At 41.4% G+C, this 20,416-nt stretch overlaps 1 protein-coding gene across 1 annotated transcript in view; it reads right to left on the bottom strand.

Moving 5' to 3' along the window:
• Positions 1-3,380: 3,380 nt before the first annotated feature.
• Positions 3,381-20,416, bottom strand: part of LOC140364783 (F-box/LRR-repeat protein 7-like) — a 34,936-nt gene continuing 17,900 nt past the window's right edge. Inside the window, exons 3-5 of the mRNA XM_072451144.1 lie at positions 11,877-12,215; positions 10,509-10,784; positions 3,381-4,391 (exon numbers count right to left, since the gene is read on the bottom strand). Of these exons, the coding sequence (XP_072307245.1) occupies positions 3,655-4,391; positions 10,509-10,784; positions 11,877-12,215 (1,352 nt within the window). The 3' untranslated portion in view covers positions 3,381-3,654. The remainder of the gene's footprint in view (positions 4,392-10,508; positions 10,785-11,876; positions 12,216-20,416) is intronic.

Here is a 20,416-nt window from a genome sequence, read left to right as displayed (position 1 = left end):
ATCCATGAACGGCTTTATTATGCCCCTTTCCACGACTCTTTACATGTAAATTATTCTACAGTTACATTTCCTGGTAGAATGTTTACAGCGTTGGATTTGATCATATTTGGTCCCGTTGGCAGCTGCTCTTTATTACACTTTCACATTTACAGGCCGATCGTCTCCATTCATCCTCTGCCAAATTGAGATTGAATTTCCCTTTGGCTGGAACAGGATCACTCCACTTACACAAACCAAAGAGAGAGCGCCTTCTAACTGATGTGATTTGTACGAGGTTTGAGTCGCAGAACGCTTTGAAGACCAGAAACGACATTTTGGAAACTTAAAACGTGATTTCAGATATTTGGATGGTATTTGCAGTTTGCAGTAAGAGCACTTGGTGATGATGATCTCCCACGTGTTTAGGGTTTACTTCAGACACAACATGTATGACACGTTTGTCCACATTGCATTGTTTTTGTGTAACAATAAGGCATTTTATGTGTAAAAATGAGCAAGTTGTGCATAATTGGAAACTGAAAAATGTATTTAGGTTTAAATGTCTTGCTTCATTTTGTAAATATTGGACACACAACATTTCAATTAAAATTCAACACATTCTAGAGTTTTAGAGTTGAATAAATCAGACTTAGAATCAGACATGTCTTAAATCTTTCTGTATAATCTAGTCTAATATTCATTGTAAAAAAAAACTTGTGTAACGTTTTTGCTGGAGGGTCTGTCTCCATGGCGATGTTACAGTGTTGCCTAGAATATTCCACCGTATGGCATTAAACATTCGGCTATGGTTCTCATCCAACAACAGATTGATTTTTCCAAATGTATCCACTGCAAATATGTATTTCTAGATCTTTTAAAATGATTTTACTCCAAAATCTTCATTTCTTTGATTAGTTAAGATGTATTTTCCTTGTTTAAAGGTGTTTCTTCATATTTCAAGCCACATTATTTGCCAATGAGCTAGGATTTTCTTTTTCTTTTTTTTACTTAACTCATGAGCAAATTGATTTTCTTATTTCAGTTTATCGTCAGAAACTTTTTGAAACCAGTCAAATCTTCTACGTCACACAAGCAATTAAATCTAACCTGGTCAAAACTATCCAAATTAACAGAATATTCTGAATCCAAGTTATTATAATAAGTAAGGCCAGAGATTTCATTTTTACAGTGTAGGTGACATTTAGTCCATTGCTGTTTTTTTTTTTTTTTTTTAATAAATTGTTGCTTTTCCAATATACTGTATGGATTTAAATGTATTTTCCTGAACATCCTGAGTCACCTGGCTGTCTCATTCATTCAGGCAAGATCTCCATGGAGACAAGTAAGCGCCTTGCATAGAACACCTTTAGACTCATCAAGCTTGTGCCTTTGAAAAAAGTAATAAAAAAGTGTACAAACTTTGGCATTTTTGAGATTGTATTCACTCATTATTTCAACCTTAAACTAATAAATTAGCGGTAAAGCTTCTGCCGTAAACAGGTGCTTAACTGTGCGTGCTCATGGGTAATATTCATCACGTTTCTGTTTAACAATCGCAACATGTGAACAAAGTCTTATAAAGTGAAAACACTTTCCTGTCGAGGAGGCGGGGCTTCCAAAGGCATTTATTGGCGCTGAATTAGCTGCAATGTGTTCCTATTTACAGGACTAAATACCTGTTTGTCTCAACTTGGCAAATACACAAGTAAATACAACTTGTCCGTGATCGTCGGCACAACTGCAGTACATAAAGTGCGTCTGGTAAATACTGCTGATTTGTAGCTACATTCTGAGTGGTTGGAATGACCTGCTTATAAATACCTGTATAAAAGATGTTATTATAATGGTGAAGACAGTTAAGAAAATATATTACAATGATTTAACAGCTTTACCCAGTGCTCAATGTTACAATAATAACTAAATATGACGTTGACAGTTGGAAGAAGCCAATGAGCTTTGAATTCCTTTGATTTATAGAGGTTTTTGTAACAGTTTTCTGACTTTGCATCGGAGGGGTAATCCAGAAAATAAGGTTAAATGGTCAAGACACAGTTATGGTCAAATCCGGAAGTCATTTGTGGAGTGAAACTATCTATCTAGATTTTTATGATAGTTTTACTGTTTTTCCCACTTGGTTGTTCTGTTCTTGGTGCAAAAACACTATAAATAATGTAATTGAAACAGGCTTTGTGCTCAGTTTTTGTGACATACTACAAAAAAAATGATTAAAATGCCTTGAATTTACAGTATTTGGTGATTTTACTGATTTAGAGTCGTATTTGCAAAGGTGACAAAGGTAGTCACATGGATAATTTTCTATTCTTTTTTAAATGAGACGTTTTGGCCTTCGAAACCTTTGCTTCTACGAACAACACCTGGACGAATAAGGGATTATATTGTCATAACCAAATCATTGAAATGTTTCACTATTTCAGAATTGCTTCAAAATATGTGACTAATTTCGACCACATGTTGGCAAAAGCGCGATAAACCTTCAAAAATGTTGGGTTCATACGAGAACAGCCCACACACAGTCAGAGCTCAAACTTATGTGATGAAAGTAGAACTGCAGCTAACAATCATTTAGAAGTTATTCTTTCAATTAATAAAATAGTTGTTTAGATTGCGAAAAGCCTGTGATTATGAGATTTTTACTACATTTGAGCCAGATAAAGCTAAAGGGAGAGCGTTTGAGGACATTTAGATGAGAAAATAACGTTTTTTCAGCAAAAACACTAAACAACGGTGTAATTCCTGCTCATTATTATTAGGCCATGTACACACTTAGGCGGGTATTTTTATAAATGCATATCCACCGCCCTTTATAGAAACATACATTTAATACGTAATAATTTTAAATATAAGTCAGCCACACAAACCCGTATAATTGCACTCTTGAGCGCGGTCATAAACATGTCAGACCAATAGTTGGCCGTGTTTATCTAAAAGTTAGACCAGATCTAACCAATGAGAACAAGACTTTTCTCATTGTCACTTCTGCAAAACACGAAGCAGTTGGTTTCGAGTTATTTGGTGCAATACAGCCGCCTGTAAAGCCCTTCTTCTGTGCGCCACAACAAGAAGCAGTCGTAGTGTTGGCAAAATCGAGAAAGAAAAAAGCATTTGAACAAACAAAAGCAACACACTTCTCAAATGATCCATGTTGTCCCCTGTCAGGCATGAACAAGGACACATAGGACGTGTATTCATTCATTGTTTGGGAGCTTAGAGCCGTTTACCAAAGAGTTTACCAAAAAAGCCCAGTTTTAAAAGACATAATCCTGTGGTTTTGTGTGGACGACAGGTCAAATTGTACGTGTCAAATGTGTTTGATCACATACCGTGTGTTTACGTGTGTACATGGCCTCATAAAACCTCTTCTCTCAGCACATGGCATGTTTTGGAGTCTGTGTTGTCCAGATTATAACTAATCAATGACTAAATTAGTTGAAGAACAACTCAACAATGAACTGGTTGGGATGATTTGATCCGAGTAAACAAACATGCAAGAGTCCAAACTTAGGACTAACGCGACATTTTACAGAACTTTACCACTTTACCACACAGACCTGACTTTCTCGCTCGTATTTTATGGAATACCCCTCAGTTTGGCCAAATCTGTAGCAGGAATAACTCAACATCCACTTGTCAGAGCCCCCGTCCTGTCCATGTCCTTCAGTAAAAACCCGGGTTGGTGTGCTCGATGACGCAGCGGCGACAGTGGCGTCTCACAAACCTCAGCGCCTCCGGGGACACCTCGCACTCCTGCACGTTCAGAAGCTGCAGCTCGCAACAGTTCGCCGCCAGCGCCTTGAGTCCTCGCCCCGAAACGCTCTCGCACGCTCTCAGGCTAACGCGCCGTAGTCCCTGGCAGTACATCGCCAGCTGCTCCAACCCGCTGTCCGAAACCAACGGGCACTTCCCCACGTCCAAGGACTTCAGTTTGGAGCAGCTCCTCGCTAGGTGCCCCAAACCGTGATCCGTCAAACCTTCGCACCCCCGAGCGTTCAGATAGCGCAGTCTGGGGCAGTAGCGGGCGACGTAGCGGATCCCGACGTCCGTGATTCGAGTGCAGTGGGCGACGCTGAGGTACCGCAGGCAGCCCTCCAGGCGGGCGACTTCCCGGAGGCCGAAATCGCTGACCAAGCGGCAGTCGCTGAGGCTGAGCTCGCGGATGGAGGGGCAGTGGAGGGACAGGTGCCGCAGGGCTTCGTCGGTGAGGCGGGTGCAGCGGCGCAGGTACAGGTGGGTGAGGCGCGGGCAGTGGGAGGCGATGGTGCGCAGGCCCTCGTCCTCCAGGGAGAAGCAGTCGGTCATGTCCAGGAAGTGGATGGAGATCTGCTGACCGTGCAGGGGCGACAGCTGCAGAGAGGCCTCCGGGGTCAGACTGATGCACGTCACTTTAGAGCAGCCTGAAGGGAGAAGAGGGAGTCAGAGTGGAATGTGACGGGCCACAGGGGCCGACAAGCTTTACTGAAGAACTGCACAGGGAACTGCACAAAGAACTGCACAGAGAACTGCACAGAGAACTGCACAGAGAACTGGACAAGGAACTGCACAGAGAACTGCACAAGGTACTGCACAAGGAACTGCACAGAGAACTGCACAGAGAACTGCACAGAGAACTGCACAAGGAACTGCACAGAGAACTGCACAGAGAACTACTAGAACTACTGGAACTACTGGAACTACTGGAAGTACTAGAACCACTAAAACTACTAGAACTACTGGAACTACTAGAACTACTAGAACTACTAGAACTACTAGAACTACTAGAACTACTATAACTACTGGAACTACTGGAAGTACTAGAACCACTAGAACTACTGGAACCACTAGAACTACTAGAACTACTGGAACTACTGGAACTACTGGAAGTACTAGAACCACTAGAACTACTGGAACCACTAGAACTACTAGAACTACTGGAACTACTGGAACTACTGGAAGTACTAGAACCACTAGAACTACTAGAACTACTAGAACTACTAGAACTACTGGAACTACTGGAACTACTAGAACTACTAGAACTACTAGAACTACTAGAACTACTAGAACTACTATAACTACTGGAACTACTGGAAGTACTAGAACTACTAGAACTACTAGAACTACTAGAACTACTAGAACTACTAGAACTACTAGAACCACTAGAACTACTGGAACTACTGGAACTACTAGAACTACTAGAACTACTGGAACTACTGGAACTACTAGAACTACTAGAACTACTAGAACTACTAGAACTACTAGAAATACTAGAACTACTAGAACTACTAGAAATACTAGAACTACTAGAACTACTAGAACTACTAGAACTACTGGAACTACTGGAACTACTGGAACTACTGGAGGTCGAGAGAACCAAAGCTGAGTAAATCTGAGCAACAAATGTTTAAAGTATATTTTTTATTCTCTTTTCTATCTGGTTCTGAAGTTGATTAAATGGTGTAACATTAAAGGTGAACTATGTAACCTTTTCATCACCTTCTTGACCACTGGAGAGGTTATTGTTTTGCCTGCATGTTCCATAGTAGGGCATTAAACGTACCTATCTTGTTGTTATCAAATTACCTCTGTCATTGTATTACTAAAGCGCGCCTTTACACAGATCTGATCCGTAACGCTTCTCCTGTTTGTCTATACGGGGACAGATAAGTTACAGAAAAGTTCTTCCTTCTCAAATAGTGGCCCCCAAAACAGCATCTGACATAGACTTAATAATATATTCCCAATTTCTTCCACTGGAGTAAGAACTTCTCTAACATAAACTATATTATTTGAAGTAAAAGTACTGTATCTGAGTTTTGCGTACGCTGCGAGAAGGTTACTCGGGAGTGGTACTTCCAAAGATGACACTGGCAGTAGATCCTTCACAGCAGAAACCGTTTAAACAGTCCATTTTCACATAAAAATGACAAACTATTTCCAACATTTGCAAAAACAGTCAAGTGCCATTTGACCAAAAAAAAGTTAAAGGCTCAATTTCCTCTTTGTCTCCTCTTCAGTGTTTTCAAATGCCAGACCTTTTTTAGAACAGTACAAATACAACCATCCCTCCTTCGATATAGAAATGTATTAATCCATCAAATATTTCCAGGAGTTAATCACAGTAATCACAGTAAAAGTACACGGAGCTCCACGAGGGCTTTGAAGCAGGAACACTTTGTACAGGACTGAAAACAACACAGTCTAAGGTTTCAGTCTCTTTCAGTTACAAACGCTCTTGATTTCATTATTTGGACTATTTTTACTCCAAAGAAGCAGACTTCCTGGTGGTAATGTGCAGACTGTTATTTGTGTCAATGTCTTAATGAAAGCAGCAGGCTGTTCCACCATCCCTCCCTCCCTCCCTCCCTCTTCTCCTTCTCTTTGCTCTTTTTCTCCTCCCTCACTCTGTCTGCTCTAACTCAGAGGTGCCAACATTAAGACACATTAGGGCCAAACCTAATTTTTTTGTTGCATTTAAACCATTTATTCTCCACTTTCTCGTTCTCTCTCTTTCTCTCTGTGCGCTCTCTCTTTCTCCTCCTTTTCTCACTTCATACAATCCTTCTCTTTCCTCTCTCTCTCCTCCCTCCTTTCTCTCCTCTCTCTTCTTCTCCAGCTCTCTCATTCTCCCTTTCTCTGTGCTCTCTTTTTCTTTCCCTGCTCTGTCTTTCTTCTCCCCTGCTCTCTCCTTTTTCCTCTCAGTTCTCTCCTCTCTCTTCCTTCTGTCTCTCTGCTCTCTCCTCCCTCTTTCAGCTTCTGTCTCTCAGCGTACTCTACTTCTCCCTCTCTTCCCTTCTGTTTCTCTGCTCTACTTCTCCCTCTCTTCCAGTCTATGTCTCTGCTCTCTCTCCTCTGCTTTCTCCTCCTCTTCTGTCCATCTGCATTGCTCTCTATCCTTCTCTCTCTCTTCCCTCTTCCAGTCTATGTCTCTGCTCTCTCTCCTCTGCTTTCTCCTCCTCTTCTGTCCATCTGCATTGCTCTCTATCCTTCTCTCTCTCTTCCCTTTTGTCTGTCTGGTCTCTCTCCTTTGTTCTCTTCCCTTCTGTCTCTCTGCTCTGTCTCCTTTGCTCTCTCCTCCTCTTCTGTCCATCTACATTGCTCTCTATCCTTCTGTCTCTCTGCTCTCGCTTCTTTGCTGTTTCTCCTTCTCCCTCGCTCCCTTCTGTCCCTCTACTTAACTCTCTGTCCTTCTCCCTTCCTTCTCTCTCTTCGCTCTCAGCTAAAAGACTTTTCATTTCCACACAGGAGCAGCAGGTTGGCAGAGCTTCTACTGCTTCCCTAATGGTTTTGCCAGCTTCAGGAGAAAGAGGAGGAGGAAGAGAAGGTTTCAGAGGTATAACTGTGAGTCCACATGACGTCAGCCACAGTCCAATCCTTCAGGAACGTTATGGAGCCGCCTGCAGCCAACCGTTCAGTCGGGTTTGGGAGATTTTTATAGATGCATACGTGGATTTAGAATGTGGTACAACAGGCACCTGCCATTTTCAATATTCACCAGGAAAATAGTAGTAGAATTAATTATGTGGAGCCCTAAATGAGGAAACATGTTACAACAAATCAAAGAGCTATAAGATAATCACTGCTCGTTATATCTGTGGTTTGAGTTGAGACTGCTCTAAAATGTATTAAAGTGCAAATGTTTAGGATGGAGGGTCCACCACCTGCTTGTCTCCATTCTTTCCTTGAATGTTATGCTGCGTGGCAATAAAATGTATAGTTCAGAGACGTATGTCGGTGTAATCCCTCATTCGTCCAGGCGTGTTCCATAGTAGAAAAAGCTTCAGTTGTAGTCATCTGGACTCAGTTTGAAAAAATAGACGTTTCGACTCTCATCCAAGAGTCATTGTCAATAAAAGAATTTAGATCGAGAACTCCGATATTAATACTGTTCTGTGGTAAGACCCGCCCATTGGGAGGAGCCTTCCTGAAGTAGAAAGAGTTGTTTGTTTCAACAGAAACTCCCCCTTGTATCTACCGAGCTAGCCTATTCAGAATCTTAATGGGCTATTAGAAACCTCTTTGTCTTTGTGAGACCCTGGCTCAACCACCCTGAGTACCTGATTAGCATCTAATTGTCCTCTACCTTTCCAGGGGTTCAATAACCCATTATAAATAACAGGAAGATTAAACCTTAGCCCTCCATTTCTGTTTAAAGAAGGTCTTTCTTTTTTTAACAAAAATAGCTTCCTTGACTCCTCTTTCAAACCATCTTTTCTCCTGCTTAAAACCTTCACCTCACCGTCTTCAAACGAGTGATTAGAGGCTTCAAGATGGAGATGCACGGCACTCTGAGGTCCTGAACTAGTATTTCTTCTGTGCTGATAAAGCCTCTTGTGTAGAGGCTGTTTCGTCTCACCTATGTACCGTTCTACCCCTTATGTGTCTGGCCTGTCGGAAAAACTGCAGAGAATTTTTAGACAACACGAAGTCCCTGTTTATTTTAAACCAGGAAACACTTTAAGACAAAAACTGGTTCACCCTAAGGACAAGTTGCCGACTCAAAAACAGAGCAATGTAGTTTATTCGATCCAATGCAGTGAAGAAAGTTGTAAAGAACGGTACATAGGTGAGACGAAACAGCCTCTACACAAGAGGCTTTATCAGCACAGAAGAAATACTAGTTCAGGACCACAGAGCGCCGTGCATCTCCATCTTGAAGCCTCTAATCACTCGTTTGAAGACGGTGAGGTGAAGGTTTTAAGCAGGAGAAAAGATGGTTTGAAAGAGGAGTCAAGGAAGCTATTTTTGTTAAAAAAGAAAGACCTTCTTTAAACAGAAATGGAGGGCTTAGGTTTAATCTTCCTGTTATTTATAATGGGATTCTGAACCCCTGGAAAGGTAAAGGACATTCAGATGCTAATCAGGTACTCAGGGTGGTTGAGCCAGGGTCTCACAAAGACAAAGAGGTTTCTAATAGCCCATTAAGATTCTGAATAGGCTAGCTCGGTAGATACAAGGGGGAGTTTCTGTTGAAACAAACAACTCTTTCTATTTCAGGAAGGCTCCTCCCAATGGGCGGGTCTTACCACAGAACAGTATTAATATCGGAGTTCTCGATATAAATTCTTTTATTGACAATGACTCTTGGATGAGAGTCGAAACGTTTAATTTTTTCTAACTGAGTCCAGATGACTACAACTGAAGCTTTTTCTACTATAGTTCAGAGACGGCTTTTTGCCAAGTCCAACTGCCAACAATTAGATATACAAGCGTGCTGCACTTTTTTGTTTTATTGCACTTTAAAACATAGAAAAGCATGCATCCTTACTGTGAAGGAGCCTCCTCCTGCTTGTTTCCATGGAAATGTTGTTCCTTTGACTAAACTATTCCACAGAATGGCATAAAACATATCCATCATATTCTGAAGTATGGTTTCAACTTTCTATTTCCATGGAATGATGGACATGTCGTCAGGAAGTTATGCAGAAAGTTAATCAAATACAAGCCTGATACATTTAATGCCAGAGTGTGGAACATTCAGGACAAAGAAACACCAGCTCTATGGAGACAAGAAAGTGGCAGACCTCCCATCAGTAGTTACGTAGAGCACTCTTAAATAACAACTTAAAATTGTAACATGTGTTGGTCTGTTTCATAAATAATATAACCCTATATTAACATGAAATAAATGTACATATTCTCAAATACCTGGTGAGACCGAATGTGCTGCTTTATGTGGAACAGCAAAATATCATCAACAGAAATCATATTCATTCCATTCTTGAAAATGGCTGTGGTGGTACATGAATAAAAACATTCAGGTTACATTGTAAACCTCCTTGTCTGTATAAAAACTGCTGAGAAGTCATATTATGTGGGACCAGCAAGCAATAAACACAGTTATGGAGCATGTTGTCTTAAAGTGGCTGTAGCCCATGTTCATGTAATTATGTTAAATCTGGTTTGCCCAGTACAGATATGTTGTGAAAGCAGCTCTTTGGGCCAAAATGAGACTGTAATGTCCTGTCTGCATCCAAGTACAGTGTTTTATTGTTAATGTGCTGATGTTTGTTAGCTTGACAGTAAAATCTGCTTTTGTCGCTGAAAGTTGTGTTAAGTGCATTTATAAATTCGTCTTGGTGAATGATTTGGATGCTCAGAAAACAGTAGATAAGTGAGCTAAACTAAACCACTAAAACAGTTTTTTTCACATTGTTCATACAGTAAAAATCAGGTACAGCGCCTTAAAGCAGAATGAAGTGACTTTGGCGATAGAGCGCCCCCTGCAGCTCCTTTGTGAAAATACATTGTCAGAGAACGGACGCAAAAGCTTTTCTTCTCCCCCTGTGTTTTTGTTTCTTTCTGTATTAAAATAAGACAGAATAACCACATACACAAACATTTCACATTGACACATTTAAAAAAAGAGCCAGGGTTTCTCAGGAGAGTTGTCTTCAGGTCGACCTCAGCGACAGCAGGGGGCGACGACGGACACTTTTGTGTAAATTAACTTACAGAACAAAATAAATGTGCACTGCGAGGTTTATTACTAAAACCTATTGCTAAAGCTGAAAATACTTTCTGATGAAATGACTTACCTGAGAGGTTTAAGTGCTCTAGGTTGGGACATCTGGACACCACCTCAAACACGGCGTCGTTGGAGATGTTATAGCAGCCTCCCACCTCCAGGCGGCGCAGCTCAGGGCAGCACTGGGCCAGCACGTGTAGGCCGCGGTCGCTCAGCCTCTTGCAGCTGTTCACGATGACCGTCTCCAGGGTCAGACACACGTTGGGCGTGTCCTGACAAAGGCGATGCGTCAGAACTCGGATGGCGCGGTCCACGTGAAGTAACTCCCCCGTCAGCCGAACCGTACCTGAGGAGGGCGCCGTTAATCCACTGTACATACGTCGCAAAGTAATCATTGAAATGTATTAGGATAATTCTATTCCAAACATCTGATTGCACTGTTGTATAGTTACTCTGCACTGCATAGTTTTACTGATTTATTTGAAGCTTTTACAATATTTCAGGTGTTTTTTACACTATGGTGTTACCCCTGGCAAGCTTCTTCAGGTTTTTTTAATTTCAGATTCATTTTATCCACATATTTGTCCTCCTTTGCGTTTTATTATAACCTGGTTTGTATCTGGTGGTCGTCGGAAAGCCAGATATTTTCTTGGTGGGAAAAACTACATGACCACTGGCTTAGATAATACAGTTTTGTTGGAACAAAATGATTAAAAAGCAGAAGGAACAACAAAGACAAGGGGTTCCCAAACCTTTAAGGCTGGGACCCCCAAAATAATCATGTGGCCACCCGGGGACCCCCACTGCAAATTAAATTGAAACACATTATACTTTTTGGTTTTCATTAAAAACTGTTTTAATTAAATGTATTTAAATAATGTATTGAGTTATTTGGCACTAAAAAGTTGTCAGGAAATTGTCATTATTTCCTTTTCATTGTAAAATATACTTTTACTGTTACAGACATCTTTTGAATTGCAGAAAATGTTTGACAGGGCATTTCTATAAAGTATATTCAAAATGTAACTGCTAAACTAAACAAATAACACTAACATTTGACATCTTAAAGAGGCTGAAACCATTTTTTTCATGCAATAAAGTAAATTCTGTTCCAGCACAGATACAATGTACAGTAAAAGCATCTATTTGGGTTAAAATTAGACTGCAGTGTGCTCTCTCTATCTAATTATAGCGCGTTTATTCTGCACAAAGCAAGAAGTGCTCTGTTAGCATGCTAGTTGTTGTTAGTATCACTGTGGGACAACACAACTAGCTCTGGCTTCTGAAAGTTGTGAAAAACACTCCTAAACGTATCACAGTGAATAATTAGTTAGCTCAAAATGCATCAGGTAAATGAACAATAATAAGTGGACTGCTGCAAAGAGTTTAAAGCTTTTTCATGAGCACCTTTAACATCCCCCCATTGTAACACACTTACCCCACAGCCGAGGGTCCCAGGCCAGGTTGTACCAGCGGCGGCAAACCCGGGCACATCGGCACAGCTGGTTAGTGGGTAGATGAGAGAAGATCTGGAGGAGGGTGTGGTCCGGCAGCAGGTCTATGGGTGCGTGGAGGTGGTGCGACTTGGAGGCTCTGGAGCGGGTGCCGGGCTGAGGGTGCACCACGGCAACGGTCTCGGCAACAGCGGAGGATGAAGAGGAGGAGATCGTCTCATGGCCGTTACTGGACAAAGCCGGAGAGGACAGAGAGCAGGACTTGGAAGGGAAGATCAGACCGGGGCTGGGGGTGCTCAGGGTCCGTGTGCTGGAGTCAAGACCTGGAGGGAAATGACAAACGTTCAAATGTATTAAATATGAGAAAAGCCATTAATTCATATGTTAATTGGGGACATTTTATCCTGGAAGTGTTTTCTTTGGAAGTGCACGATTGGATGAGGAATATTTCGCCCTCTGCTGCCAAGAGTGAGGACTGGAGCATGTTGAAACGGTTGCGTGGTGACAGAACCAGTCATACTTTTAGAATGCAGGAGGGTCTGGACCACAGAGTGCATCAGACAACCATCCAGTTTGGGGTTTTAGTCCAAACACAGTCACTTATTTGTAGCATGTGTCTCTCAAATGCAGAGAAAATAAGAAAATATTTCCTCTGAATATCCTTGCAACACGCAGAACAAAATCAATACCTTTGAGTTTTGTGCTTTGATGGTTATTATAAAGACATCTGTGTTTGGCCCTAGTTACACGGCAACAGTGGCCAGGAAAACACACTATTCGTGCCTAATTCCGTCTACTTTTCGATGTAAACGATGAGGTGTGAAGAGAACGTCTAGTAAAAAGCTGCAATACACACACATCTAGGGATGAGCCCCAGGTGCAGAGCAGCAGTTCAAGACGCTCCTCTGTCGCTGAACTCTCGCCCGTTCTGTTACCTGTGAAGTGTTCAGATTCAAGACAGATAGAGACTGTGTGTGTCCCTCGTGTCCCTCGTGTCCCTCGTACAAATAATGCCAAAAAGTCACATCTCAGAAAAAATATTTCAGGCGTCAGACCAAATAACTTAAGGAAAATAACAATCACAAATACACAAATGAATAAACACGTAAAATGTGGACTGCTAAACATTAGAGCAATTTCCTCCAAATCGCTCTTAGTTAATGAATTAATTAGTGACTATAACATAGATCTTCTAGCTCTAACTGAAACGTGGCTTCAACAAGACGACTACGTCAGACTAAATGAGTCCACCCCACCCACCCATGTTAACTTTCAGACTGCCAGGAGCACAGGCCGAGGTGGTGGTGTGGCAGTGATCTCCCACTCAAGCCTACTCATGAGCCCTAAAACTAACAATGCATTTCACTCATTTGAAAGCCTTATGCTGTCGATCACATGTCCAAATATGAAAAACCAAAAAGGAGTTTTGTTCATAGTTATCTACCGACCTCCTGGTCCCTATTCAGAGTTTTTAACAGAGTTTTCTGACTTTATATCAAACTTAGTGTTAGCCTGGGATAAAATAGTTATAGTTGGAGACTTTAATATCCACGTGAACATGAGTGATGACGCTCTCAGTAATGCCTTCAGCGCCTTGTTAGACAGCATTGGTTTCACTCAGAATGTAAATAAACCGACTCACACTCACAAGAACACTCTGGATCTTGTCCTAACGTATGGAACAGAGATTAGTGACCTCATTGTCCTCCCTCAAAACCCTATATTGTCAGATCATTTCCTAATTACCTTTCAGTTTATTCTTAAAGATCATCCAGTCCCACAAAATAAAGTTATAATGAAAAGGACAATATCTGAAAAATCTATCTCAAAATTCAAAGAAATAATAGAGCCAATATTCAGTAACATGTCATGTGATCCTGTCATGTGATCCTGCTGAGAATAGTTTTAGTCCCAGTTTAAGTGATCAATGTGTCGACTTGACCATGAATTCTCTGAAGTCTGCTCTTGACGTTGTCGCGCCGTTAAAACAGAAGGTCATTAGGCCAAAGCGCGCCTCCCCATGGTACAACCAAGAACTGCGTTCACATAAACAAAGAGTTAGAAAGTTAGAGGGATTATTTCGTCGCTCTCACACCGAAGAACCCCTAAAAGCATGGAAAAGTTGCCTGCTGTCCTATAAGCAGGCTCTGCGTAAGGCCCAAACCAGATATTATTCAAATCTAATAGAAGTCAACAAAAGTAACACTAAATTCCTTTTCAGCACTGTAGCTAGGCTAACAAACTGTCACAGTGCAGTAGAGCCCTCAATCCCAGCTACACTTAGCTCTGATGATTTCCTCCTATTTTTTAATAATAAAATAAAAACAATCAGAGATAAATTAGATGAAATTACCCCCGCTATTAGCCCTGAACTAGCCCAAGCTGTAAATCTAACGTCCCATATAAATCCACCTGTAAACCTAGAAAGGTTCACAGCTGTTGATCAAGCAGAGATAACTTCAGCCATTATGTCCTCTAAAAGCTCAACTTGTGTCCTAGACCCCATTCCAAGCAGACTCCTCAAAGACATTCTCCCCCTAATTATAGACCCTATTCTTAATATAATAAATACTTCACTCCAAAGTGGCTATGTTCCACAGTCCTTCAAACATGCAGTCATTAAACCTCTTCTGAAAAAGCCTAATCTAGATCCCGACCTATTGGTAAACTACAGACCTATTTCAAATCTTCCCTTCGTCTCTAAAATCCTTGAAAAAGTTGTAGTAAAACAGCTTTGTCGCCACCTGCAGGACAATAACTTATTTGAAGTTTTCCAGTCAGGGTTCAGAGCCCACCACAGCACTGAAACTGCACTAGTTAAAGTCACAAATGATTTGTTATTAGCCGCTGACGATGGACTGGTCTCAATCCTGGTTCTGTTGGACCTCAGCGCAGCGTTTGACACCATCGACCACAACATTCTACTGCAGAGGTTAGAATGTGATGTAGGTGTTGGAGGAACAGCCCTCAGCTGGTTTAAATCCTATCTATCTGATAGGTTCCAATTTGTTAATGTAAACCAGAGCTGCTCACCAAGCTCTAAAGTAATTTACGGTGTGCCACAGGGTTCGGTACTCGGTCCAATTCTGTTTACTCTTTATATGCTACCATTAGGCAACATTATCAGAAAGAATGACATTAACTTCCACTGCTCTGCAGACGACACTCAGCTGTATTTATCAATGAAACCTGATCAGAGCGATCAAGTAGACAGACTTAGTACTTGTGTGAAGGAGATAAAAACCTGGATGACACTAAACTACCTGCTTCTTAACCCTGAAAAAACTGAGGTCATTGTGCTTGGCCCTAAGCACCTACGAGATGCTCTATCTGAGCAGATAGTCACACTGGACAATGTTAGTGTAGCCTCCAGTTCTACTGTAAGAAACCTTGGAGTCTTATTTGACCAGGAGCTCTCATTTAAAGCTCATATAAATCAAGCTTGTAAAACAGCCTATTTCCATTTGCGCAACATCGCCAAAATCAGAAGAATCCTGCCTAAAAGTGATGCTGAAAAACTTATCCATGCATTTGTAACGACTAGATTAGACTACTGTAACTCCCTGCTTGCAGCGTGTCCTAAAAGCTCCATAAAAAGCTTTCAACTGGTTCAAAATGCAGCAGCAAGATTACTAACAGGAACAAAAAGAAGAGAGCACATTACGCCAGTGCTGAAGTCTCTTCACTGGCTCCCCGTCGAGTCCAGAATCAAATTCAAAATTCTACTCTTGACCTACAAAGCCATAAATGACATGGCCCCATCCTACCTCAAAGATGCTATAGAACCATATCATCCAAACAGAGCTCTTCGCTCTCAGAATGCTGGCCTTCTGGTGGTGCCAAGAGTCTCTAAAAGTACTGTAGGAGGTAGAGCGTTTAGCTACCAAGCTCCTGTGTTATGGAATCAGCTCCCGACCCATGTTAAATATGCTGACACAGTCTCTTCATTTAAGTCCAGGCTTAAAACGTTCCTCTTCGAAATCGCTTATGGTCAGACTAGTTAGGAACAGAAACATAAACCCACAGCTTTAGCTACGCTGCCCTAGGAGTAACTATGCTGGGGGAAGTATGACAGCTTGAGCACTATCCTCTTCTTCTTCTGACTACTTATGCTATCAAACAATATTTATTTTTTGATTCCACTTGCAAACTGTTCACCGCCTTCTTTTCTTTCTCTCACTCCTGAGGACCTGTGGACCCAGATGCCCCTCCCCTGGTGAAGTGGTCCCTGCCCTGTGTGGACGGTCCCTCATCTGCCTGAAGAGTGGCTCCAGTTCGCCTCAGTCGGTCCCTCATCTGCCTGAAGAGTGGGTCCAGCTCGCCTCAGACGGTCCCTCTTCTGCCTGAAGAGTGGGTCCAGCTCCAGTCTCCTCGTGTCCGTCTGTCCGTCTGTGAGAGTCGGATCTCTCCTTCACTGGAACTCCTCCAGGTTTCTACGCTTTTTTCCCAAAGAGGTTTTTTTTGTAGTTTTTCCTGGCCGAGAAGGAGAGTCTAAGGACAGAGGACCCTGGGACATCGTCCCTCGCCACCACAGACATTGTCTGACTTCATCGCCACCACAGACATTGTCTGACTTCATCGCCACCACAGACATTGTTGATTCATTTCTCCCTGTGGCCCTCAGAGGCAACTGTTGTTGTGATTTTGGGCCTTACAAAAATAAATTGATTTGATTTGATTTGACACACACAAGATGCAATCCCACCTCACTGTACTGCACTACAAAAAGAGAAGCCAATCAAATAACAAAACATGGAGGGTTTGTGAAACTCCGTAGCCATGTAAAGAGCTCCGTAGTGTTTTTTGTTACTTGTATCAAGGAGTCGTAGTGTAGTGTTGTCTGGCCAGGCAAATGCACAGCTAGCACAAACACATGGCTTGTAATGGCTATTTAGAGGCTTATGTAATCAAAATGGATTCAATGAAAAGGTAGACAATAAGCTTTACGTTTACAACATGGAGGAGACTACTGTAGTATGTGAATATTTATAATTGAATGGAAGTCTAGTCACATCTATAACTTTTCAAAAATGCATATATTGGCATTAAAAGTCTGTTCTTATGTGAGTTTCCATTATTTGGCCCTTATCTAGAGACCGTAATGGAATCAATTCATCATTTGCACAGACAACTGCACTGCACACTTTCTCATCCATGAAGAGGAGTTTCCATGGATTTCAGTTGTTTGACGTAAAATTGTCAGGGTTATCTTGCCGTTGCCGTAGTAACTGTCACATGGCCTTTGATCAGAAGAGTTAAGACTTCACTTGACAGATTCCATTCCCACTATTTGGTCCTCGTGTCAACGTGTGTTCCACGGGATTGATAGCCATTACTAAAGAGCATTTCAGGAAGTGTCATGGAGGAAGTCTGGGCTTTACGTTTGCACTGTGGGTAACTAAGGACAGGGCTTGAAAGAATACACAGGAGAGCATTCTGATGTTGCCTGATTTGTGAACATTCATTTGAATTTTGCAATAGATATCTGTCCTTAAAACAAGTTAGATAGTGACTCGTCAACAGCTAAGGAGTAATGATGTCACGAGACCAAAGGTGGGGCCAAGTCTTGTCTTTTGCAAGTCTCAAGTTAGTCTCAAGTCTGTGGCCCACAAGTCTGAGTCAAGTCCAAGTCCTTTCCAAGTCCAATGTAAATGTAAATGGTCCTACTTAAAAACATCTTGGTCCAGTTTGTTCCTGTGAAACTAACACAGAGCAAAGTATACCTAACTATCAATTGTAAAGAGAAGAGTGTTGTTTTTTTGTGGAGAAACTTAAAGTAGTCTCAAGTTACAGTCAAGTCCAAGTCAAGGCCAGAGATGGGCAGTACTCGAATTACATTTACTTTTTTCATAAAACTGAACTTTTAGACTCCTACATGAGTTCACTGTAACAGTACTCTTACTTGAGTGAAGCTTTTGTTTCTCTCTTTTCCACTGTAAGTAGATCTACACCATAGGTGTCAAACTCTGGCCAATTTATTATTTTTTTTAATCGATTAATACATCCGGAACCGTTTTTATCGCTAAAACTACGTGTCCCACAATGCCGCCGGTGGCCGCCCCTCCCCCACGGGGCTCTGCTGCACTGCTGTGTGAGCTGCCGAGGGAGAAGTGCACTTTAAGCACTTTTGAGCAGAAGTTTAGTGGTGTGTCAGTTCAGGTGTACAGATAACTACACAGACGTGGAAATGTTAGTTAGTACATTTAAAAGTTTTTTTTAGATCTTGAGAAGTTTATTTTGTTATAAAGTCAAATGTGTATCTCTGTGTAGAACTGTAGATCGACTCTGAAGTTGTAACGTACATAAACTGAAGCACAGTATTGTTTTCCTAAATACATTTCAGTTTATGAGAACAAACGTTTTGTAATTTTTTTTTATCGATCCAGTAATTGCTTCAAAACAGCGTAGGCTATATAAGGCTATTTATTTCTTATATTTTTAATAGTTTTACGTTATGTTCGGCCCGCGACAACAGCCTGAGGGTCCAAATTTGGCCCGCGGCCCAAATGAGTTTGACACCCCTGATCTACAGTGACAAAAGCTTTATGTAGACAATTGAAATGTTGTTTCTTGCACCTCTCCTTCAGATGTTATTTAGTTTTTCTATTTTATCTATTGTCAATCCTTTGAAAACACCAGATTTTGTTAATCATTTCATGTTTTGTTCTCTTCAAATTGTAAATCTGATGTTACGTCCTGACAGTTACTCTTACTGGAGTCCTTTCTTGGAGATTGAAGTAACATTACTCTTACTAGAGTACATTTTTTGTTAACTCTACCCATGTCTGGTCAAGACCGAGTCACTGGCTTTCATGTCCAAGTTGAGTCCCAAGTCCATGGTCCATTATCAGCCCTTTATCAGTTTGATTCGAGAACAAGCCACAATTTTAAAGTCCAAACCTCTGCTGATAAAAATATATTTTTAAAATAGTTTTATACTTGTTTTGATATAGATCAAGACCAAGAAAAGTGAGATATTATCATACGTTATTATCATTAAGTAGTATTCAGTATCAGTACTTTTTCTTGTAAGGAGGCTTCACTAACATCTACTTTGAAAGAGTAGATTTTAAACTACATATTACCAAATCTTCTTCCACCTCTGGGCTTTTTAACAAACTCAAACTGGCCGCAGAATACATTTGTGACATGAAACCATTCGGATACGACTGAGTATTTAAGGCACACTTGAGGGGCATTTAGAACGCAGTGCTGGACGGGGAGGACATGTTCCCAGAAGTCTGTGCATGTCATCAGAGAGAGACACTGCTGAGAGAAAAAGTGATTCCAACAGCTGGAATCCACATCTGCAGGACACTTGTCTTCAGGACTGTCCCAGGATCAGCTGTATCCTTGCTCCACACTGTCCACAGACACACAGATCTAGTCATGCACTCGCTGACATTATGCAGCTGATTCCCCACAACACTTCACATACTTCTCTACATCGACCAGGAGAAAATAAACACAAGCACATTGCATCTACCTTTTAGTCAGTGTTTAATTTATAGGGACTATTGTAGAAAAAGATTCAGTTGTAGTAATCCAAATCTGTTTTTGAAAAACAAGACGTTTCAATTCATCCAAGAGTCATTCTCAATCTGTGGATCTGAGATGAGTCTGAGAACTCAGATATTTACCCTTCTCTGGGCTGATCATGATAATAGCCTGTCCTGTTTATCGATTTGTTTGCACAGTTTTAAGTTTATCCTGAAACTAATTTACTCTTTACAGCCCTGTAGTGGGCAACAGAAATCCTATAGTTAGCTGGCTGCAACTCCTTCATCACTGATGAGTACCAGATTAGCACCTGAACGGCCAGGACTGAGCCCACCCACAGGCTATTATCAGGAGGCTCTGCCCGGTGGGTGAGTGTACCCCGCCTACGGCCCAAAGTCACTGGGATAGGCTCCAGTCACCCGTGACCCCTAATGGGAACAAGAAAATGAATGAGTGAATGAATGAGTGTCCAGATGACTACAACTGAAGCTTTTCTACGATGGGAAACTACTGCAAAACAACTTGTAAACAAGACAGTATAATCACATACAAAACATTTAACTCGAGAGTTGTCTTCAGGTCGATGTTGGCAAAAGTTGCAAGACAGGTTTTCCCACCGGGAAAGAGACAGCAGGGGGCGATGAAGGACACTTCAAACGCCCCGAAGATGCATATTTAACCATCATGAGGACTTACAAAGTCCTTTTATGGACTTTAATGTAAAACCTAGAGAACCACAGGGCAGGTTGTCTCACGGGTTGTCACATGGTGTTTTAGCCACACCAGGCTGGAGTAAAAGTGTGACAACCAACTCCGGTCTCCCCGAACCCTTAAAAAGAGTGAGACCTAAATATTAAATATTAACATTTCATGCAATTCTTCACATATGTTTTGTTCATCTCAGAAGTATGTTTGATATTGCATTTAGTGATGTCACGATTACATGGTTAGACTGAAACAATTGTATAAGACACTGGGAATGAGAGAGAAAAATAACTTGTATGTTTATGATGTCAATAATCGC

The sequence above is a fragment of the Eucyclogobius newberryi genome, unplaced genomic scaffold (genome assembly GCF_026437365.1).
Source record: "Eucyclogobius newberryi isolate DKJ021-1_F unplaced genomic scaffold, fEucNew1.0.hap1 SCAF_18, whole genome shotgun sequence".
NCBI lineage: Eukaryota > Metazoa > Chordata > Actinopteri > Gobiiformes > Gobiidae > Eucyclogobius > Eucyclogobius newberryi.
Note: the sequence above shows the minus strand (reverse complement) of the source record. Positions and strands in the feature narration are given on the sequence as shown.